General features: G+C 41.7%; 1 protein-coding gene across 1 annotated transcript in view; it reads left to right on the forward strand.

Moving 5' to 3' along the window:
* sh3rf3 (SH3 domain containing ring finger 3) overlaps positions 1-24972 on the forward strand; it is a 295179-nt gene that overhangs the window by 263678 nt on the left and 6529 nt on the right. The window contains exons 6-8 of the mRNA XM_033022646.1: positions 7922-8092; positions 9794-10041; positions 13691-14016. Of these exons, the coding sequence (XP_032878537.1) occupies positions 7922-8092; positions 9794-10041; positions 13691-14016 (745 nt within the window). The remainder of the gene's footprint in view (positions 1-7921; positions 8093-9793; positions 10042-13690; positions 14017-24972) is intronic.

The following is a 24972-nucleotide window of genomic DNA, read 5'->3' on the forward strand; positions in this document are numbered from 1 at the left end:
GCATTTGTGGTTGTACAAAAGAATTTGACTCTGCTGTGCATATGTGACAAAAAATAACCATTGAACATGATGCCTAATTAAACTGATGTACATGATCCAGATACCTCTATTCCCTGCACTTCCATGTGCCTATCTAAAAGTCTCTTAAATGCCATTTCCTTTCTTTCATTTTCTTACATTTTCTTGCTATCTCCTCCATCTATCCCTACATAACTTTAAATATTCTGTCTTTCAACAACGCCCTCTTTCTAAGGAAAACAATGACAGTTTTTCCAGACTACATAACAAAAATCCCACCTTCCTTGATATACTTTGTTAAATCTCTTTTCCATCCTTGCCAATATGATCTTTCCTGTAATATGCTACGCAAAGGTGGATGCAATAAAGTATGATGCCTTTTATGAAGGATTGACTAAGGACGAGATAAAGAATCTCCTGCACCTCCCAAAAACGGCAGTAAGTTCAATTGAGGCTGCACTCAGGCGGATAGAGTCTGTACTTTGTCTTACAGCAAGAAACGGCCTATACACCCTACTATTTCCATGCCAACCATCAAGTACTTATCTGTACTAACCCTATTTACGTACTTGGCCTGTAGCCTTCTATGCCTTGGCAATTCATGTGTTTCTCTAGATACTTAAATACATAGAGAACAGTACAGCACAGGAACAGGCCTTTTGCTCCACAATGTCTGTGTCGAAATTAATCGCATGATAAACTAATCTCATCTGCCTGCACGTGATCCATATCCTTCCATTCCCAACGTAACCATGTACCTATCTAAAAGCCCCATAAATGCCTATATCGTTTGTGCAACCACCAGCACCCCTGGCAGCACATTCAAGCCACCCACCATCCTCTGTGTGAGAAAAAAAATGTGCCCCACAAATCTCCTTTAAACTTTGTCACTATCACCTCAAAGCTATGCCTCTTAGTCCTTGACAACAATGTTGTCTTATGTCTCCCCCTGCCTTAGTTCATCTGTTGTTGCAACCTTCAATTATGTTATTGTTACTTTGATACATCACTGTTCCAATTCTTTCTTTGCTTGCTTCCCAATTTCCTTTACAAGTCTCTGCTGCCCATATCCTCTTTGCATTAACCCAGAGTCCCATGCTTGCTGACACACTTTGGCTTCTACCGCAACAAGACCTTGCATTTAACTGACAACCTTGGTTCTAGATTTATCCATAGACTAGTTATCCATATTCTCATTTCTCCATGAGTATTTATCCTGTGCTTGTCCTGAGCTTTTTTTATATCCGTGTCATTGCACATCCATATCATAAGATGTAGGTGCCTGAAATAATTCAACACAAACCCAAAAAGGTGCTCGTGATAATACTTGATGCAGCAATCAGTATCTGAGAAGTAGCTGGCTTGCCACTTGGTTATCCCATAAATTCTGTTTAAAATTTTAAACTCTGTTTTGATCTCAGAACCACTCCCTAATATCCTCAGTTTATTGCAACGCTGTCGAGTTGTGCTGAACTAACTAGTTACCGTAATCTGTAAGCAACTCTAAATTAAGGTTATTGTTGCAATTGATCTTTCATGAGGGCACACACACACACACAAAAAGGCAGCCAGCATCGTCTGAGACACACACCACCCTAGCCACACTCTAATTTCACTCCTGCCATTGGGAAGAAAGTGTAGGAACCCAAAAGCTGTAACGTCCAGGTTCAGGAACAGCTTTTTCCCAACAAATTGAAAATGAAAATATGGTTGCTTTGAAATGCTGCACTGCAAAAAATATGGCTGTTGTTGGTGGTGGTAACTGCTTTTAAATGGCTGCACAGCAAAGTAAAAATGGCTAATCTTGGTGGTGGTAACTGCTTTGAAAGGCTGCACTGCAAAAAAAATGGCTGCACTGCAAAAAAAAAAAGGCTGTTGTTGGTGGTGATAACTGCTTTGAAAGGCTGCACTGCAAAAGAAAACGTCTGTTTTTGGTGGTGGTATCTGCTTTGAAAGGCTGCACACTCAAAAAAATGGCTGTTGTTGGTGGTGGTAACGGCTTTGAAAGGCTGCACTACAAAAAAAATGGCTGTTGTTGGTGGTGGTAACTGCTTTCAAAAGGCTGCACTGCAAAAAAAATGGCTGTTGTTGGTGGTGGTAACTGCTTTGAAAGGCTGCACTGCAAAAAAATTTATGTTGTTGGTGGTGGTAACTGCTTTTAAAAGGCTGCACTGCAAAAAAATGGCTGTTGTTGCTGGTGGTAATTGCTTTGAAAGCCTGCACTGCAAAAAAAATGGCTGTTATTGGTGGTGGTAACTGCTTTGAAAGACTGCACCGCAAAAAAATAAGGCTGTTGATGGTGGTGGTGGTAACTGCTTTGAAAGGCTGCACTGCATAAAAAATGGCTGTTAGCGGTGGTAATCTTTGGCCCATCTTACTCGCCATTGCCCTGGTGTGTGGTGTATCAAGTTTTGTTCAGATTGATAGTATATTTTACAAGTTATTCACATTTTAAACTTTACAATTTATTTTACAAGTTATTCACATTTTAAACTTTGACAAAAATCACTTGAATTGCACTGGAAGTTAGCAACGTGTGATGTCACAATGGAATCTCAAACTGCCCATCAGCAGTGTTCCACCCCACAATGACATCACAATAGGATCTCATTTACATTTAAAAAAAATACATGTTCACAAACACAGCAGCGTTCCATTCAGATTGATGTTATATTTTACGTTATTCACATTTTAAACTTAAAAAAAAATCACTTTTCACTAAAAAAATCAAACTTTTCACTTTAAAACTTGCCCTTCCCATTACAATGTTAACAAATGATAGGACTCCCAGTGCAATGAGAGATTTGTTACATTGTTGTAAGGAGGGGGAGGGAGTGGGGGAGGGGAGAGATGAGGAGTGGGGAAGCAGGGAGATAGAGGGAGAAGAGGGAGGTAGGGGGGGTGAGGGGTTATGGAGGGAGGGAGGGAGTGACTGAGGGTAGGGGAGAGGGGAGGGGAGGGGAGGAGGAGAGTGGAAAGAAGAGGGAGGGTGAAGAGGAGGGGGAGGAAGTACTGGGGATGAGGGGAAATGGAGGATGATAGGGGTAGGAAGAGGGATGGCGTGGCACACTTGGGGAGGGGAGCCATGACTCACGTCACAACGGGGATCTCTGACGTCACAATGGCAACCTGTCAGCCGTGCTTGCACAGTTGGGGGCTATGGGTGAGTGGTGGAATATTGCGTTCGGGCACCAGCCCTCCAGTGTGACAGGGACCCAACGGGTCCCACTTGGTCCAGTATGACAATAAAACTCTCTTGACTTGAGATGAAGTCAGAGGAGTTGACTAAAGGGAAATGTCAGAAATTAATCAGGTTTAAATAACAGTGTAGCAAATGGTGAATAAACCTTAGTTGTGTATGAGAACAGAGAGCATCACCAAGATGGATAAATGTCCCAGTAGAAAGACTGCTTTCCAATTGGAGCCTGTGGAAGTAGTTGTTAAATATAATACTTACTAAAATAACTGAGATTTTGAGCAGTTAGCACAAATTCTGGAACACTCAGATATAACATTTTAACAGGAAATCACCTCAGACACAGTTTTGATTTATTTTTTACTTCTAACGAATCAATGGGGGATTATGTAAATTATGTACACATTAGTAAAGAAAAATGCAATCTTAATTCACGATGGCTTACAATATCAGCGTGCAGCACATGTGTTCCATCTAATTATCAAACAATTCTGTGAGCTTGGGCCAATCAAGCATAATTCCTTGCTCCTACATTACATGGTGAACCATGCTGAAGCTTATTAAAGTGAGCACACCTTCAGGGCTTTCATATAATAGTCTGATTTCACGCTACATACCATTATAAATCCTGGGCAATGAGATGTCATTACTCTGAACCAATTGGCGAAAGGCTAAAATGCAAAAGTTGGTCATTTACTAATGCTGATCGTGTTTAGTGGAACATATTGTAGCTGGAGATAAGTTATATTTCCAAATTATGTTGATCGGCATTACTCAGTTATCATCTAACTTTATTAAAATACAATATTTATCATTTATTGTGATGGCTTGGTGACAGAAAATTTAATAACCATTCAGAAATGTCCAGGAAACATAATGTATTGGTAAATTATTGAATTTGTTCTCATTGCTGTTCTAATCCACAATCCAGGAATCAAATCTATAAACCTGGGGAAAAAAATAATTTACTTGAAGACGTCTATGTCCATAATGGGCCTGTCCCACTTAGGCGATTTTTTGGGCGAAAACAGACGACTGCCACAACATTTTCAACATGTTATAACATTTTCGGCAACAGTGGCGACAATATTTGCTGTCGTAGGTTGTCGCCGATTGTCGCCAAGTGTCGTAGGTGAATTCCATTCAAATTAGTCCCTGGCAGTCGCCTCAAGAGTCGCGTAAGTGAGACAGGCCCAAAAGGCACCCCAAAGCATTTCAGTCAATCAACTACTTTTTAAATTGTTACTGTTTGCTTCGAGGGCAAATGATGTGTTAATTTGCACATATAATTAGAGATCAGTATGTGAACCAACCAAGACTTTAGGATATAGCCTCGTGCCTGTTGGAAATCGCACAGCATTTTCCTCAGATTACATTAATCTTAAATTGTCAGTCACGCATCAGCCATTATGCTGCAGAAATTCAGCTATATTCCAAACAACAATGGGATAAAGTCAGTGAAAAATAACATTGATGCCATTATACATAACGTGGCTTTTGGTGTTAAACAAAAATAGACTTCACAAACTTAAGCTTTTTTGTCTTCCTGCAAGTGTCACCAGCAAATTAAGTTCCTAGGAATAAATATTCTCATCAATTTGTCTGGGAAACATAGCAACATAGAAAATAGGTGCAGTAGGCCCTGCGAGCCAGCACCGCCATTCAATATGATCATGGCTGATCATTTAAAATCAGTACCCCGTTCCTGCTTTTTCCCCATATCCCTTGATTCCGTTAGCCTCTCCCCATATCCCTTGATTTCTTGGCCACAGCCACATCGAAGCTGTGGCCAGGAAATCACACCAACACTTAGGCTTAGGAAGTTCAGCATGTTTCCAACAACCCTCATCAGCTTCTACAGATGCATCGTAGAAAGCATCTTATTGGGATGCATCACAGTATGGTTTGGTCCATGGTCTGCTCCATCCAGGACTACAAGAAATTGCAGAGTTGTGGACTTAGTCCAGACCGCCCTTCCATTTACTTCATTGGCCCCATCTACACTTCACGCTGATGCAAGGCCACCAGCAAAACCCAGTACTGATCACTTACCTCTTCTCCCCTATCCCATCGAGCAGGAGCTACAGAAGGTTGAAAATGCATATGTCCAGATTCAGGGACAGTTTCTTCCCAGCTGTTATAAGGCAGCTGAATGGTCCTCTCATCAGCTAGAGTGCAGTCCTGACCTCCCATCTACCTCATTAGAGACCTTTGAACTATCTTAATCAGACTTAATCAGACTTTAACATTATATCTTTGGACTACTGTAAACGTCGTACCCTTTAACCTTTACCTGTGCACTGTGGGTGGCCTGATTGTAGAGTTTAGCGTTTAGTTTATTATTGTCATGTGTCCCGAGGTACAACAAAAAGCTTTTTCTTTGTGTGCTATCCAGTCAGCAAAAAGGCTATACATGATTACAATCAAGCTATCCCTCGTGTACAGATACTGAATAAAGGGAATAATGTTTTATGCAGGATAAAGTTCAGTAAATAAAGATAGTCCGAAGGTCTCCAGTGAAGTAGATGTATAGTCTTTTCTTTGACTGGAGAGCACACAAACAAAAGCTTTTCACTGCACCTTGTGACGATAATAAACAAAATTTGAGGTGGTTTTAACAGGATGGGAGAACGCAATGACCTGCAAGAATGACATAGCTACCAGTGGAATGAACACCTCAACTATTCTTCTCTTCCCTGCGTAAGCATTGTAGGAACTTCAGTGTCAACTAGCTGGATATAGATATTCTAGAAGATGGAACAAAGTTTAAAACTAACAAACACACACTGATGTGCGTGCACACACGCACGTAAGCACACATGCACACGTACACACACGCACCCACACACGTGACTTTCAAAGTTTAAAAACATGTATTTTTCATGAGCACCAGTGACAAAATGATTCACTATCTCCTCATGGAGAACCGGAGAGCGTAAGACTCATGGCAGTAATTATTTTAGTCTTTATGACCTGATGCAACCTTACTATTCAAACCATTTCTCACAATGTTACAGGATAATAGCCGTCTTTTCAAATAGAAATGCCTTTCATTCTATAGGTTGCAGTAAAAGTGAAGACGGCTCTGTTTAAAGCACATCTGAGCCAAGAATATTGGCCAAGAATTTGCAATGCCACATAAAAGGTGCGCTATTTGATTGTAGCGTGAGATGCCGATTACATCTTGGTTGTGGTCCCACAGCAGCCAACTTCAAGAGTGCCCGAGGCCCAAAGGGAAATCAGGCCAGACATGGATGCTGAGCTGAAGTCACAGTCAGGGCCGGGATGGGGGCGAGTTAACCAGGCTCAAATCTGGCCCTCCTTCGGGAAGGTCAAGAGGTTTGGGAGTTGTGATAGGCACACAGAAATTTATTCTCTCAGATAGCAGTGAATATTTGGAATTTTCTTCCCCTATGGGTGGTAGAGGCTGAATCATCAGATATATGTCAGGTGGTGATAGATCATTATTTGAAAGATCTTCTTCAGTCAGTGTATTTATATAAGACGGTGGTGAGGCCACATTTAGAGTATTGTGTTCATTTTTAGGCACCATGCTTTAGAAAGATGTTAATAATAATAATAATAATAATAATAATAATAATAATAATAATAATAATAATAATAATAATAATAATAATAATAATAATAATAATAATAATAATAAATACTTTATTGATCCCCTCAGGGAAATTCAGAAATTCAGGTGTTTTTCCAGCTTGTTGTCAAGCTGGAAAGGGTTGCAGAGAAGGTTTACGAGGTTGTTGCCAGGACTCAAGGGCCTGAGCTACAGGGAGCGGTTGAGCAGGCTAAGACTATTCCTTCAAGCGCAGGAGAATGAGGGGTGATCTTATAGAAGTGTACAAAATCATTAGCGGAATAGATCAGGTAAACGCACACAGTTTGTAACCCAGAGTAGAGGAATCAAGAACCAGAGAATATAGGTTTGGGTCAAAGATATGGATTAAGCACAAGCAGGTGGGACTAGTGTAAATGGGACATGTTAGTCGGTGCAGGCAAGTTGGGCCAATGGACTATGACTGAGGAATTGAATGTTATGTGGAACTCACATAGAAGATGAGGCGAGACCAGAGATCAGACATGATCAGTTAGAGAGCTGGAAGCCATGGGGTATGAGATGGAGGCGCAGGCAGGCCCCGAGGAAGCAAATGTGGCTGTGGTATCGAGTCTGGGTAAGGATGTGGTTGTACAGTTGGAGGGCAGGGGGGATCACAGAGGGTGTGCAGTTAGAGAGATGGAGGCGCAGGCAGGCCTACCTGAATAACCTACCTGAACTCCCGGTGGCTCAGCACTTCAACTCCCCCTCCCATACCCAATCTGACCTCTCTGTCCTGGGTCTCCTCCATTGCCAGAGTGAGCAACATCGGAAATTGGAGGAACAGCACCTCATATTCCGCCTGCGTTGCTTGCGTCCGGTTGGCATGAACATTGAATTCTCCCAATTTTGCTAGCCCTTGCTGTCTCCTCCCCTTCCTTAACCCTCGAGCTGTCTCCTCCCATCCCCCCGCCCTCGGGCTCCTCCTCCTCCCTTTTTCCTTCCTTCTCCCCCCCACCCCCCATCAGTCTGAAGAAGGGTTTCAGCCCGAAACGTTGCCTATTTCATTTGCTCCATAGATGCTGCTGCACCCGCTGAGTTTCTCCAGCATTTTTGTGTACCTCAGACATGATCATATCAGTTTTGCATTTCAGATACATGGCCCTGTACGCCTACAAGCCACAGAAGGTCGATGAACTGGAGCTGCGGAAAGGAGAGATGTACCGAGTTATTGAGAAATGCCAGGACGGATGGTTCAAAGGCACTTCACTGAGGACAGGAATGTCTGGTGTTTTTCCTGGGAACTACGTAACTCCTGTGTCCAGGTGGGTGCATCGACAGACTGGGGCATTATTGAGAGCAGCTACAGAGGTTTGTTACCCCACTGTGGGGTAACAATTGAATAATGATCTCAACGAAGCTGTCGTGAAATAGGAGGGATTGGAAGCAAGGGGAATAACAGTTCTGGGGCATTCACCATTGTTAAAGTTACTAGATAAGTTGTTGATCTTGATCTATTTCCTTGGAACGCAGGAGAAGGAATGATCTTATAGACGTGTACAAAATCGTGAGAGGAATAGATCAGGTAAACGCATGGAGTCTCTTGCCCAGAATTGTCCAGAATCAAGAACCAGAGGACATAGGTTTAAAGTGAAGAGAGAAAGATTTAATATGAACCTGAGGGGCAAGTTTTTCACACAAAGGGTGGTAGGTGTATGAAATGAGCTGCCGGAGGAGGTAGTTGAGGCAGGTACTATCGTAACATTTAAGAGCCATTTAGACAGGTACATGGATAGGATAGGTTTGGAGGAATATGGGTTAAACACAGGCAGGTGGGAATAATGTAGATGGGACATGTTGATCAGCATGGGCAAGGTGGGCCGTAGGGCCTGTTTACATGTTGTATGACTATAACTCTCTATGGCTCTATTTTCTATTAAAATAGGAAAGAATAATGAGGGCTAATAACTAGTAAATAGGGATGTGGATTGTGCTAATGTGGTGATAGGGAACTGCAAACAAAGCCTAAGAGTTGAGACATGGAATACAGCAGTGACGATACCCAAGTTTCAGGAACTTCATTATGTTATAACCTGCACCCATTGTTGTAACAGAAAATTGGATCTACTGTCAAAGTTAGACTTGTGGATCATCATTTTATACTGTCATCAGACCTAGTTTGTCACCTAATTAAGTATTTTGGTCACCTCCATTCTGTAATCAAGACCTAGTTTTACTGTTAATCAAGTTTCTGTGTAATCTTGTCAACTGAGAATCTAAAATCTCTATTAAAGTCATGCTCAGCAGATCAGCTTTGAATGGTCTCCTGATGTTCACCAGTTTTAATAAACAGCCCATAACTTCAAACAGCAACTCTGAATGGCCTTTTCATTTGCTGCTACATTTTCTATTAACAATATGATTAGTTTAGTTTAGAGATACAGCATGGAAGCTCGTCCATCAGCCCACCGAGTTCACTCAAACTCTCGATCATTATTATAGGCACCAGATAAGTTGTTGATGTTGAACTATTTTCCATCAACAATTTCATTGGCTTAGTTTAGAGATACAGCATGGAAACAGGCTCTTCGGCCCATCAAGTTCACACAAACCCTTGATCACTGTTATAGGCATTCGATAAATTGTCAATCTTGAACTATTTTCCATAAACGATGTCATTAGTATAGTTTAGAGATACAACATAGAAACAGATCCTTCGGCCCACCAATCCACCCTGACCATTCACTCACACTAGTTCTATGTTATCCCACTTTCTCATCCACTCCATACCCCTCACAAAGGCCAAGTAACTTACAAACCCACATGTCTTTGAGATGTTGGAGGAAACCGGAGTACTCCAAGGAACCCTACACGGTCACAGAGAGAATTTGCAAACTCTGCAAAGACAGCATCCAAGGTCAGGATCGCACCTGGGTTTCAGGCGCTCCGAGGCAACAGGTCTGCCAAGTAAATTAAAATGACTGTGTGCAGAGATTCAATTGGTCATGTTATGTGTCTTGTTTTAGGGCTCCCTTTGGAGGAACTCAGCCAAGAAATGCAGTAACGGTAGGCGCCACCCAAACCATGAAAGGAAGCCCTTCAGCAGGCCACCCAGCAGTAACCTGTCTGATGAACAATGGAGTGAGGCCCATTCCTCCCATTGCAAGTCCTCCTGTTCAGCCCCAGCTCCATACATCCAGTCCGCAGCTCAACAACTGCCTGCGATATTCAGGACAACAAACTGTCAACCAAGCCCGCAGTGCAATGCAGATGGGTAAGTGATGCCTCTATGCTTTGTTCCAAATATTATGCATCTTTGCAATGCATTTGTCTAAATGGAATACTGCTCTGCATTTGTGTGGCAGAGAAACTGATCTGAAATGTTATATTCACTGCAAATAAGTAGAGCCTGCAACGCCACCAGGACAACGGGCCTTATGGCCGATCGCACTTAAAGCAACTGGGACTTTGTAAATGCCGCCAAAACCGGGCGACTCTTGTATATTGTTTAAGTGGATTATTTCTATTGTACTTTATACTTAATCTAGGATTGTGCTTATGTATACTGTAGTAATACTTTGCTGAACTGTATGCAAAAAAAAAAAAAAATTTCACTGTACCTCGGTACATGTGACAATAAAGACCATTAAACCAATGAATCAATGACTATTCCCCCTATTCATCCATGCTATTGCTTATACTCCTTGTGGACCTCCCACCACTGTACATCATCTTTTCCTACCTCACTCGTATGCTAACTTGCTCGTAAATATACAATATCTATGATTTGCAGATGTTCTACTCCTTACATCGAACATAGAACACAGAATAGTACAACACAAGAACAGGCTCTTCAGCCCACAATGTCTGAACATGATGCCGACTATCGTATAACTGCACATAACCCAAATAGAGTTATGGGTTATGTGCAGTTCAGCATATCTATATTTATATCCATGTGTTTTTTAAATGCTACTAACATATCTGCTTCACCCACCATCCCTGGCAGCGCGTTCCAGGCATTCACCTGTGTAGAAGCATTTGCCCTGCACTTCTCCTCTAAACTTTGCTCATCTCAATGCAGTCATATTTATAATTAGCAATGTTGTCATATCTATTGTTGCATTTATCATTTTGGATACTGTTTACTCTAAGAGCATTATGTGAACAAGGAATTTCATTACATTTTGGTGTGTGTGATAACAAAGTGATCTGCAATCTGTAAGGTCCACATTATCGCCACTTTCATATAGCTTCCATGAAGCTACTTTAACTCCAGTGCAACCAACTGTTAAACAAGAGTCACAGGTTGACTCAGATAAGTATCCCCCAAAGGATAATGTGGACTAAGGCAGGGAGATGCTAAATGAAATATTTGACAAACTTTGCAATATATTAAAGAAAGCTGTAATAAACACACAAAGGATCTGACATGATACAGGTCAAAGTAGTTTGCTTCTTTGTATCTTATGCTCAATATATAATCTATTTCCTCCTTCGAAAAGACCAGCTGACTCTATGTATACTTCCAATCTATCATATTTTTTATCACTGAAGATAATTTTTGCCAATATTTCAGAAATTGATTTATAATACAGCTCCCTGACTACAACTGAGTGAATAAATCACATGCAGTTTCTATTACATATGTTTCTGGAGACCTCTAGACTCCAGACAGCACATGGACACGAAGGAACTTTCAACTGAACACAGCTCCATGTCAATACTGAAAATTCTGGTCTTTTAGTATGTGTTTTGACAATAAGTAACTAATTCATGATTTTTCTTTTTATTTATAGTATAACATTTTCCAATATTCATTTTTGCTTCAGTAACAATGCTTGGAGCACAGGAGGATGAGGGGTGATCGTATAGGGGTGTATAAGATAATGAGGGGAATAGATAGGGTCAATAAATAAGGCAAATTTCCCTACTTTTACCCAGTGTTGGGAACCCGAAGACATAGGTTCAAGGTGAGGGGGGGAAGAGTTAATAGGAACCTGAGGTGCAACATTTTTACACAAAGGGGTGGTAGATGAATGTAATGAGCTGTCAGAGGAGGTATTTGAGTTTAGGTACTTTCACAATGTTTAAGACACATTTGGACTTGTAGAATAGGCTTAGAGGGATGTGGGCCAAATGCAGGCAGGTGGGACTAGTGTGGATGGGGCATGTTTGCCGGTGTGGACAAGTTGGGCTGAAGGGCCTGAAATAATGCTTGCATTTTTCATGTGAATGCAATCCAAATTATATGATAAGGACTGAAGAGGAAGGACTGATCTTCCACATCCATCTCCTGCATTACTTTTGAACCTCTATTAAAATGATCCCAGCTCCTGACAATTGCACAATATAAGGCACAGCGGGAGAACAAGATTAATTTATTAAAATAAATGGCTTTCTTTGCTCATGAAAGCAAGACTTTTTTTCTGCTATGTGGTTTCTTTTACTCTTTAAATGTTATGAATGTTTCTTTGATATGATGGTCTTGTCATCTGCTGCTAATGTCTTCACGGAAAGCATAATGAAAGTGCAGCATTTCAGATAACTAGTAATATCCTGGAGATCTCAGCAGGAGCAATAAATCCATGTTTTTTTCCAATTAAATTCAAGGCTTGAATGGCTTAATAAGACGAAGCAGTGAACTAAATAATTTCAAAGACCATCAAATATGAGAAAAGTGTTTTGTCTGGGGCACTACAGTGGCACAGCCACCAGAGCTGCTGCCACACAGCGCTGGAGACCAAGATTTGATCCTGGCCGAAAGTGCAGTCTTCATGGAGTTTGCACATTCTCCATGTGATCAAATGTGTTTCCGCCGGGTGCTCCGGCTTCCTCCCTCATCCCAAAGATGTGCAGGTTTGTTGGTTAATTTCCCCCCTAATGCATAGGGGGTGCACACTGAAGTGGGATAACATAGAACTAGTGATCGGTTGCCGGTGTGGACTCGGTGGGCTGAAGGGCCTGTTTCCTTGCAGTATCTCTAAACAAATCTAAACAGGCTTTTATGGGGAAGTTGGAGATGTAGCATTTAAGATATCAAATGTAACCAGGAGAATCCCAGGCATTGTTTGTTGAGAATCTGGCACTTACTCCATCAGAATTTCTGAACAGGAGGCTTAGAAGGCTTAGGAAGTTCTGCCTGTCCTCAACAACTCTCACCAATTTATACAAATGCGGCGTAGAAAGCATTCTATCTGGTTGCATCACAGCATGGTTTGGGGACAGCTCCATCCAAAACTGCAGGAAATTGCAAATGAACAATGAATACAGCCCAGACCATCGCACAAACCCACCTCCCTTCCATTGACTCCATCTGCACTTCATGTTGCCTTGGCAAGCCCACCAACATAATCAAGGATGAGTCTCACCCCAGACATTTCCTCTTCTCCCCTTTCCCATCAGTCAAGAGACAGAAATGTGAAAACGCATGCCTCCAGATTCAGGGACAATTTATTCCTAGCTGTTATCAGGCAACTGAACCATGCTTTCACCGACATGCTTTCACCAACTACACCTGTCATCTACTTCATTTGAGACCCTCGGACAATCTTTAATTGGACTTTACTGAACTTTATCTTGCACTAAATGTTATTCCCTTTATCATGTATCTGTACACTGTGGATGGCTTGATTGTAATCGCGTACAGTCTTTCCACTGAGTGGATAGCTCGCAAATAAAATGTTTTTCACTGTACCTTGGTACACTTGCCAATATATTAAACTAAACTAAACTAAAAACTAAAATTATATTGTGTATACTTTTCTCGTTTCGATTTTTGTGTTTTAATATGAAATTTTTAATTTTTGAGCATCAACATTATCTGAAAATAATCTGAGGAAATAACATCTTTGATATTTGCCACAAACCAAGGGCACTCTCTAACCAACCCTTTCACTCTGCCTTCCATTTTGTTTCTGCAGTCCACCCTGCTGTTCAAGTGCTTGATCGTCCAACTGCTACTGTGCCTCCACTGAGAACACAAAGTCCTCCCACCCGAATCCCCGCCACTGTGGTGAGACCGCAGCCTGTGACCTCCCCACAACACACTCACCAAACCTCCGGATCTCCTAATAATAGACCAGCCATTTCACTCACCTCTGCAGCTGTTGCAATCACTCCACCAAATGTTAATGCAGCCAACCTGAATGGAGATATAATGTGTGGACCAGCATGTTCCTCGACCACCTCCAGCCCATCAAACTCTGCACCAGCAGTACCCAAACTGGAAGAGCGGAAAATTGAAAGGGTGAGTCTTGCCATTAGATTTTTCATGGTGGGACTTTCATCTCACCTTCCTTGTACATTAGGGATAACGTTCATGTGATAATGAAAGAGTGGTCATCAGATTGCACCGAATATTTCAATGTGTAAGATTGACTACAAAACTTGTGGACCTTTCACAAAATCACTCACATATTTAGCTTGGAGAAACAAGGAACTGCAGATACTGGTTTACGAAAAAAAAGACACAAAGTGCTGGAGTAACTCAGCGGGTCAAGGCAGTATCTCTGGAGAAAAGGAATAGGTGGCATTTCGGGACAAGACGTCACCTACCCATGTTCTCAGGAGATGCAGCCTAACCCGATGTATCTTTTTTCACATGCAGTATTTAGCTTTATTTGTTAAAGCATTTAAAGCATGGGAATGGCGCAGTGGCGCAGCAGTAGAGTTGCTACCTTACAGTGCCAGACACCCGAGTTTGATCCTGACTATGGGTGCCGCCTGTATGGAGTTTGTACGTTCTCCCCGTGATTGCTTGGGTTTCCCCAGGGTGCTCCTGTGTCCTCCCACACTCCAAAGACGTATAGGTTTGTAGGTTAATTGGCTTCTGCAAATTGTAAATTGGCCCTAGAGTGTAGGATAGTGCTAGTGTACGGGGATCGCTGGTCAGCGCGGGCTCCGTAGCCGAAGGGTCTGTTTCCATGCTGCATCTCGAATCTAAACTAAATTAAACATTTTGTGCTGTTGACACCAAGATATTTCATCTGAAAATAACTACTTGTATTTTGGATTGCACGGCCAATGATTTCTAATCAGGTAGAGTTCTAGATTGGGTCCTTGGTCTTGTGCCCCACTTACAATTCAGCACACCAGTAAGTTCTGTGTGTGTTCTGGCAGGAAAGAAATATGCGCTCGGTAAGTTGTGTAGCATGTTACAAGTAAATTCTTCATCTCCTCTAAATAATAAACATTTTCTGTAACTACTGGACACGTTCAACATTTCCGAACTGTCTTTTCAATCCTTATTTTTACCTAAAGTCAAAATATGATGCCCACAAGCAAGTTTAACTGATCCATGAATAATATCACATAATCTTTGCTCCCTGCAGATAGGTCACGGCTAATATGCTTGGGATAATAGAAGGGGAAGTGGCAATCAACAGCATGTTTTCTCCCATGTGATTCATGGTCCACTGGTTTATGCTCTCATTAGTAGGGCTCTGCACTTGGGATCAATTGTTCACTACATCTCAGTATTTCTGCAGTTAGTTGATACTGTAGCTGCTGAGAATATTGGCCAGACTGAAGAGAGTATTAAATACTCTGGAATTGGATTTTATGTCCAGTGTTAATTTTCGCCCATCAAATTTAAAGATTAAAATGTTGTCAACTTTCATTGTTTCTTCCAGGGACAATTTTTGTTTCTGATTTTCCATGCATTGATACACTCTAAATTCCTTCAGCAGATTTTACTGTAATAACTGCATAGGGTAAAAAAAAAAGAACACAAAGTGCTGGAGTAACTCAGCGGGTCAGGCAGCATCTCTGGAGAACATGGATGGGTGACGTGTTGTTCGGGACCCTCGTTCAGATGTTTTCACTATTCCCCCTGACCTCCCTCAACAGAGGCCTGACCATTGTATCACTACACCCACACCTCAACGAGGTCCGGACCCGCCATGATGTAGAGCTCTTCTTCCATGGATTCCACCTCCAGGCCTTTTTCAATGGGAGAGAGTCTTCTCCTCCCAGTGACGATCCTTTCTTCCATCTCCAACCAAAATCACCTTGTTTCTAACATCCAAAGGGTATGTGGCTGGGAATGTTGCAATGGTTCCAGTAGCTTTTAGATTTACTCTGAGGGCTTTGTAAATGCTTGACATTCCATTGTTTTTGTCTTATCAGGGCCAATCTAGTGGCCAGTAAAAGTCACAATATCAACTGCATTGTGACCTTTCTGTCCTGGCCCTCTTCCATGACACATGTAAATTGGAGGAACAGTGCCTCATATTTTGCTTGGGCAGTTTAAGGGCCTGTCCCACTTGGGCGTAATATGCGCGTCACGCAGGTGGCGCACGATGATTTTGTGAATCCCAAGATCCTCGGGCGCTGCGCGCAACCGCGCGTCCCTGCCAACGCACCATGCGTGCATAATGCACGCCATGCGCGCATCACGTGTACGTTACGACGCACGTGTCGTGTGTCGTGACGCGTAAATGATGTCGCGTAAATGACGCGCAAATGACGCCCAAGTGGGACAGGCCCTTTACAACCCAGCTGTATGATTTTGATTTCTCTAATTAAAAGTAAACCGTGCATTCCCTCCCTCCCCCCTCCTCCACCCTGGTCTTCCTACTGGTTCCACTGTTCGCACCCCTGTATCCCTTCGTTATCACCTCTTCCCCAGCCAACAATGATCCATTATGGGATCTACCCTTCCTTGGTCATCTGTTGCAGGCCCTGATTTGTTTGGGCCTTTTCCTACCTCGAGTTCCCCCCTTCACTCTCACCTACTTTCAGTCTGAAGAAGGGTTCCGACCTGAAACGTCACCCATCCTTTCTCTCCAAAGATGCTGCCTGACCTGCTGAGTTATTACATCATTTTGTGTCTATCTTCTGCTGTATTATGGTTAGTAGGGCCCTCCTGCAGACCTAACTCTGAGTTGTGCAGCCCCCGGGGGAACCAGTTTATTTTCAATTAAAAAATTGTAATAAATATAATTAATATAGTGAATATACTTTGTTTGGGTATGTTTCCAATCAGTATATTCACTTTCCAAGGCATATTGCTTGTGAATTTTATTCATTGTAAAATGTAAACTGGGCATGCAGAATCTGTGGCCAACTAATGAATTGACCATTTTTAAAATACGCAATGACAATAGTTGGGCTTGAGATTTCACAGCTCACTCAATTGCATCACCTACTGGCTAGAATGCAGAACTGCACCATCTCCAGCAACTTTTATCAGCAGATTCATAAGCCGACAAATTGAAACAATTAGAGCTGATTTTCAATGCACAAATTGCACATGTTAGTAAATTATCCCAGGTTAGATTGCCAAACAAATAGGTGAATCTGAGGAATTAATTGCCACAGAGGCCATCAATGGATATTTTTAAGGCAAAATGGATTCTTCATTAGAAGAATGTCAGGGGATATGGGGAGAAGGCAGGAGAATGGGGTTAAGATGGAAAGACAGATCAGCCGTGATTGAATGGTGGAGTAGAATTGAGGGGCCTAATGGCCTAATTCTGATCCTATCACTTATCAACATGAACAATTTACATTCTGCACAATTTAGATTAGCAGGCCCGACATTTTGACACCAGACTTGCTCTCAATGGTGCCACAAGTCACATTTCCTCCTGTACCAGCATAAATCACAGCTTTAGGTGCAACTTATAACTGTTGTTGAACACCATTATAAACATCGGCACAGTGGCGCAGCGGCAGTTTTAGAATTGCTGCCTTACAACGCCAGAGATCCGGGTTTGATCCTGACAACGTGCGCTGTCTGTATGGAGTTTGTATGTTATCCCCATGATCGCATGGGTGCTCCAGTTTCCTCCCACACTCCAAAGACGTTCAGGTTTGTAGGTTAATTGGCTTGGTAAAATTGTAAATTGTCGCTAGTGTGTGTTGGATAGTGTTAGTGTGTTGGGACCGCTGAAGTCTACAGGCCAAATCTAGGGTTGTGCATTATGATTTTGGTAAAATCCCTGGAGATTTTGATAGTAAGGCCCCAGCCACATGGAAACTTCACTGAGGCATCTAAAACAAAAAATCATCCCCTATGCAGAGATTTTAGTTTCTGGCTATAAATCAGTTTTGTGGAGGCACAGGAGAAGATTGAGGTCCTGTACTATATTTTCACAATTAGATATTTGTTTAATGCGAATTATTTTTGAGAAAAAATGTTGATAACTTAGCAATGGAAAATCCTAAAATAAATCACATGTAGGGCAACCATGGTGGCAGAGCTTACAGCGCCAGAGACACGGGTTCGATCCCGACTATGGGTGCTGTCTGCACGGAGTTTGGACGTTCTCCCCATGACCTATATGGGTTTTCTCCGAGATTTTCGGTTTCCTCCCACACTCCAAAGACGTACAGGTATGTAGGTAAATTGGCTTGGTATAAATGTAAATTGTCCCCAGTGTGTGTAGGATGATGTTAATGTGCGGGGATGACTGGTCAGCGCGGACCCGGTGGGCCGAAGGGAGGGCATATTTCCGCGCCCTATCTCAAAACTAAACTAAACATATTCACAGGCTTTCTCCACTTGGTGTTGTCCATGGTACTACTGGTTTTATTTCAGCTATTGGTCCAACTTGCAGCCAACATTGGATGACTCTTTATTAGGAAGAACTAGTATTACAATGCAGTTGCCACGTGTCCAATGTTCCCAATCTATTACCGAGATTACTTTTAAAAGCAGTCTATCATTGGATGAATTTTTCACATTCTATTAAATGTTTCTCGGTGAAATATTCTAGAAAGAACCATGGAAGGTCAACATCTGTGCTCCAATTTCCTGAATATTTCACTGAATATTTAAGTAGGTATGTTGCAAAGCCTACCTGAAGCGTCGTTGAAGATCTGCTGCTGAGGTTGTGCGCGATTTTGGCGCTGTTTAGAGGGGGGCGGGTTTAAAACGCGATTTTCTCTAAGCTGTTCCAATCGAAAATGTTCAGCCTAGTTAATTATTAACGAAAAATCGCTGGAAGACCCCGTCGCAAAAGCTATTATTAGGTTTAAAGGCCTTGAATAATAGTTATAGTAGTTTAAAAATCAATCTCTAAACCCGCGACCGCCAGCAACCTCAGGGTCTCATAAAGCAAATAGCAGAAGTTAGGTTGTATATTTTTACATTAAAAAGGGCTTCTAAAGATCCCTTTATACAAAGTTTAATATTGCGAGTAGCTCAATTTGGCCCCATTATATCCCGCAGTATTTTTCTCGGCATTTGAGGCACAAATCTACCGCAATGTGAACGTTCTAAACCAGCGCGTTCCACAGGGACCCACTGGAAAGCTGATTTAAAATGGGCATTTATTTACAGCAATTAAACACTAAATTCCTTCCTTTTGGCCTATAAATTAATGTAAATGAGATTTAAAAATCATGTTTTATTGTGAATTATTTGTGAATATTATTTGGACATTTAGGCTATTTAAAAATGTTAATCATTTATTAAGAAATGGATAGATGTTTAGATCTAGTAATTGAAGTCTGAAATTAGCTACAATTAGGTAACTAACTAATTATATGCTTTAATTTCAGGTCATCCAAGTAAGATTATTTTATATTTGTTTCAGAATGCTTCAATCTATGATAACTGAAAATTTCATTCAGTTCTCTTAATTTTTAAGAAAGTTATGGGCTTTTGACTGTTCACGATCACAGCTTTTTTGTTATGTCCATAGAAAATCAATAGGGAACAAGATGCTCATTTCCGAGTATGAAAATGGCCATAACTTTTTAAATACTTGAGATATGAAAGTGAATTAGGTGTCAAATTAAACTTATTTTTATGCTTTATCTGATGGGATAAATTACAGACTTGATTTTTAAAATCTCAAAATTTTGTAACATTGCTAATTTAAGTTGGCGAAAAGAGGAAGGTCTTAGAAACTGATCACAAAATATTTGTGCTCTAATTGCAAAATTGACGATGCTTTCTGACATTTTTTAGCTAGGAGGGAAAGACTACATGGCTTGCAGTTCTTCATACTTGAGATATAAATACAATCACTCTCACAAAATAACGCTTAATTCTTTGATGCCGTCCCCCCCCCCCCCCCCTTCTGAATACCCAGCAGAAAATGGGAAAATCCAATTATTATGGAGCAGTGATGCGTGACTCTGAGGAGATTAGAACTGAACCCAAGATCTCTAACATGACCCAACATAATTTTCTATCATCCAGCAACCTTTCATTAACTGTGCATTAGCAAGTCGTAAATAAGGGGCCTTTGTCTTTCAGACTGGTGCCGCCATAGTTGGGTGAATATCATTTACCCTCAGCAGACTGCATTTTAAACAATGATTATTCAAATATGATATGCTTTGTTTGAATTGTGCTGCATGTAAACTGATGACAATTATGTGCATGCAGTAATCTATAATAATATACACATTCAGGGAACAATGTGAAGAATACATGTAATTTTAAAGACAAACTAAAATTTCATTTATATTTGCAATCTGTATTCAATCTATTTTGTTACAGTGATTACACCAGTCTCATTCACTTTCCCTGCAGCAGTTTAATAGTGATCAAGATTTTGTCCAGTGCTGTCACAATTAGGTGCTATTGCCTGCAATCTTAATTGCATTTAAACCCCCAATTGAAAAACAGAAAATGTAGGAAATACTCAGCAGGTCAGGTCACATGTGGGAAGAAACAGAGAGCTAATGTTTCAGATTGAAGACCCTACTCTATGTCAGAAACCTGTAACTACTTGACCAAGATCCAATGCCAGTACCCCTGATACCTCACCCAGGACAATTCTAGCATTTCCCACATGCTAGTCATGAGGGTGCTTGTCAGTGTGTGGTTCAACATTGGGGCAAGGCTGACTTTGAAGGTATTAGACAGGTATTGGAAGATATTAAGGCAGAGATAGATCGATCTTTAATTAGTTCAGGTGTCAGAAGTTATGGGGAGAAGGCAGGAGAATGGGGTTAGATCAGCCATGATTGAATGGCAGAGTAGACTTGATGGGCCGAACGGCCTAATTCTACTCCCATCCCTTATTACCTTATGACAGCAATTTACAAAAGGTGATTCGAGTAAATTGTTTGCAGGCAAAAGAATACCCAGAATATGGAATGGTTTTTAAAGTGTGATAGTAAGAGGTCAAGGTACGCATGTTCCACTTAGAGTGAAGGGCAACACAGATAGGAGAATGGAACTAGTAGTTTTGCTGTCATCCTGCTTAGTTTCACAGTTCTTACCCACTTCATTATCACCTCGTCCACAGCCAATAATGGGCCAAAGGTGGGATCCACCTTTCCTTGATCATCCTCGTACGCCTTGATTTGTTCTTTTCTTATCTTTCATTATTTTGTTCTTTGTGCCCTTTCATACCTCTAGTTTCCCTCTAGTCTGAAGAAGGGTCTCGACCCGAAATGTCACCTATTCCTTTTCTCCAGAGATGCTGCCTGACCCGCTGAGTTATTCTAGCATTTTGTGTCTATCTTCAGTTTAAACCAGCATCTGCAGTTTCTTCCTATACGCTAAGTCCAATATAGTTACAATATAGTTTTGCTCATATAGCTGGCATGAGTTAACATAGATGGGTACCTGAAATAGATTCAGGAGAGAGGGGGAAAGTTGGAAATGTAAGATTTAAGAAATTAGTTTTCTAAAGATTTGGAGCAAGAGAATTTGGAATGTAGTGGAAACAATGAAACTAGATAATATAGTATATGCAGTGGCTTGGAAAAGTATTCATACCCCTTGAACTTTTCCACATTTTGTCACGTTACAACCACAAACGTAAATGTATTTTATTGGGATTTTATGTGATAGACCAACACAAAGTGGCGCATAATTGTGAAGTGGAAGGAAAATGATACATGGTTTTCAAATTTTTTTACAAATAAAAAACTGAAAAGTGTGGCGTGCAAAAGTATTCAGCCCCCTTTACTCTGATACCCCTAAATAAAATCCAGTGCAACCAATTGCCTTCAGAAGTCACCTAATTAGTAAATAGAGTCCATTTATGTGTAATCTAATCTCAGTATAAATACAGCTGTTCTGTGAAGGCCTCAGAGGTTTGTTAGAGAACATTAGTGAACAAACAGCATCATGAAGCCCAACGAACACACCAGGCAGGTCAGGGATAAAGTTGTGGAGAAGTTTAAAGCAGGGTTAGGTTATAAAAAAATATCCCAAGCTTTGAACATCTCACGGAGCACTGTTCAATCCATCATCCGAAAATGGAAAGAGTATGGCACAACTGCAAACCTACCAAGACATGGCCGTCCACCTAAACTGACAGGCCGGGCAAGGAGAGCATTGATCAGAGAAGCAGCCAAGCTAACTCTGGAGGAGCTGCAGAGATCCACAGCTCAGGTGGGAGAATCTGTCCACAGGACAACTATTAGTCGTGCACTCCACAAATCGGGCCTTTATGGAAGAGTGGCAAGAAGAAAGTCATTGTTGAAAAAAAGCCATAAGAAGTCCCGTTTGCAGTTTGCCACAAGCCATGTGGGGGACACAGCAAACATGTGGAGGAAGGTGCTCTGGTCAGATGAGACCAAAATTGAAGTTTTTGGCCTAAATGCAAAACGCTATGTGTGGCGGGAAACTAACACTGCACATCACCCTGAACACACCATCCCCACCGTGAAACATGGTGGTGGCAGCATCATGCTGTGGGGATGCTTTTCTTCAGCAGGGACAGGGAAGCTGGTCAGAGTTGATGGGAAGATGGATGGAGCCAAATACAGGGCAATCTTGGAAGAAAACCTGTTAGAGTCTGCAAAAGACTTGAAACTGGGGCGGAGGTTCACCTTCCAGCAGGACAACGACCCTAAACATACAGCCAGAGCTACAATGGAATGGTTTAGATCAAAGCATATTCATGTGTTAGAATGGCCCAGTCAAAGTCCAGACCTAAATCCAATTGAGAATCTCTGGCAAGACTTGAAAATTGCTGTTCACAGACGCTCTACATCCAATCTGACTGAGCTTGAGCTATTTTGCAAAGAAGAATGGGCAAAAATTTCAGTCTCTAGATGTGCAAAGCTGGTAGAGACATACCCCAAAAGACTTGCAGCTGTAATTGCAGCGAAAGGTGGTTCTACAAAGTATTGACTCAGGGGGGCTGAATACTTTTGCACGCCACACTTTTCAGTTTTTTATTTGTAAAAAAATTTGAAAACCATGTATCATTTTCCTTCCACTTCACAATTATGCGCCACTTTGTGTTGGTCTATCACATAAAATCCCAATAAAATACATTTACGTTTGTGGTTGAGATGTGACAAAATGTGGAAAAGTTCAAGGGGTATGAAAACTTTTGCAAGCCACTGTAGTTTAAAACTATTGTATGAGGGAGATAAGGACAATACCGGACTCATGGAAATAGGAACACTCTCACGTCACAGTTATAATACTATGTTCTATCCTATACACTAGGGACAATTTACAGAATCCAATTAATCTACAAACCTGCACGTCCTTGGCATGTAGGAGGCAACTGGAGCGCCCAGATAAAACTGTCACAGGGAGAATGTGCAATCTCTGTACAGACAGCACCTGTAGTCAGGATCGAATCAGGGTCTCTTGCGCTGTAAGGCAGCAACTCAACCGCTGCGTCACAGAACGATGCAATAAAATTAGAGTACAGGGGAAATCTATGAAGATATTGGCAGGATAAATGCTATGCTTAAAAAATAAATAGATGCATTAATTTTGAAAATTGAAAGGAAATTTAATTGAGTTACAAATGATGAGAGGACAAGAGAGATTATTAACTACGAGAAATAAATTTACCGTAATAGATTGGAATGGAAGTGAATTATTTTTTTTCCCAAAGGATGAGTTTTGGAACCTGCTTCCTTGATCTCATTTATAAAAAACACTGCACACTTGAAGGGCTGTAATATTTAAAGCAGTGTACCATGAGCTGAGACGGGATTTTAAGCTGGATGGCTTTGAAAGCCAATGTGAATGCAATGGACCAAATTGTTTTCTTTTGCACCATAGATTTTTATGTCTATAATTGTAGATTAATAAAGAATGCAACATCCTTCAAATATTGTCCACTTTGTTTTTAATGAAATTTCTGGACAGACTTTGTGTTGCACGGAATTGTAAGGAATTGACATTATACATTGCAGCAGTTATGCTGCATATAATGAGAACTCTACCAAATGTCAGACTATTGCACGGGCTGCACAGTTGTCCAGCAGTGGAGTTGCTGCCTTAAGGGTCTGTCCCACTTTCACGACCTAATTCACAACCTTTTTTTATTCGTGGACAATTTTCATCATGTTGAAAAAATGCCCTGACCTACTTGATGCCACGAGTACCTACGACTAGCATCACAACCTGCTACGACCTCGTGATGACCATGCTGCGAGTATGAGTCAAGGGCCAACTTGGCAGAGGTCGTGAATTAGGTCGTGAAAGTGGGACAGCCCTTTACAGTGCCAGAGACCTGGGTTTCATCCTGACTACAGGTGCTGTCTGTATGGAGTTTGCGCGTTCTCCCTGTGACCACGTGGGTTTTCTCCCACACTCCAAAGACGTGCAGGTTTGTAGGTTATTGTCTCCAGTGTGTCAGCTCGATCTAGTGTACGGGTGATTGCTGGTAGGCACCGACTCAGTTGGCTGACGGGCCTGTGTCCATGCTGTATCACTGATCTCTTGGTGTGTGAGTGCGAGTGTGTGTGTGTGTGTCTCTCTCTCTCTCTCTAAGTGGGACCCAATATCACACGGGAGGGCTGGTCCCCCAACGCAATATTCCGCCTCTCCACCAATTCCAATATTGGTGGCCAGTGGGGGAAGGCTTTCTCGAGCGCTAGTATGGGTGTTGTGGGCTGAAGGGACTGGTTTCCAGAGGGCTAGTATGGACATAGTGTGGGCCAAATGGATTCTTGGGCTGGTGGCTCAGTCACTCAAGCCTGTTGTGCTGGCAGCTCACTCACGGCTGGTGGGCTGGCAGTTGACACGGCTATTCCTTGATACACCATTTCAAGCAGGGTGCAAGGCCACCAAATTCAAGTGCAGTTTCATACCATTTCAAGCAGGGTGCAAGGCCACTAAAGACAGCGAGTCGTGACCTCTCCCTCCTCCATCTTGCAGAGACTGAGCCATGCCCACACTTCTGGGTTTTATAGTCCCTCCCCCCCCTCCCACCAGAAGGGGCGTGGCCTTCATGGCATGATTGACAGGAGAGAGAATCTCAAAAAAATTTAAGCACTAATAACTCTTTCATTTTTCATCGATGAGAAAAATCCT

Source organism: Amblyraja radiata, chromosome 6, assembly GCF_010909765.2.
Source record: "Amblyraja radiata isolate CabotCenter1 chromosome 6, sAmbRad1.1.pri, whole genome shotgun sequence".
Taxonomy (NCBI): Eukaryota; Metazoa; Chordata; class Chondrichthyes; order Rajiformes; family Rajidae; genus Amblyraja; species Amblyraja radiata.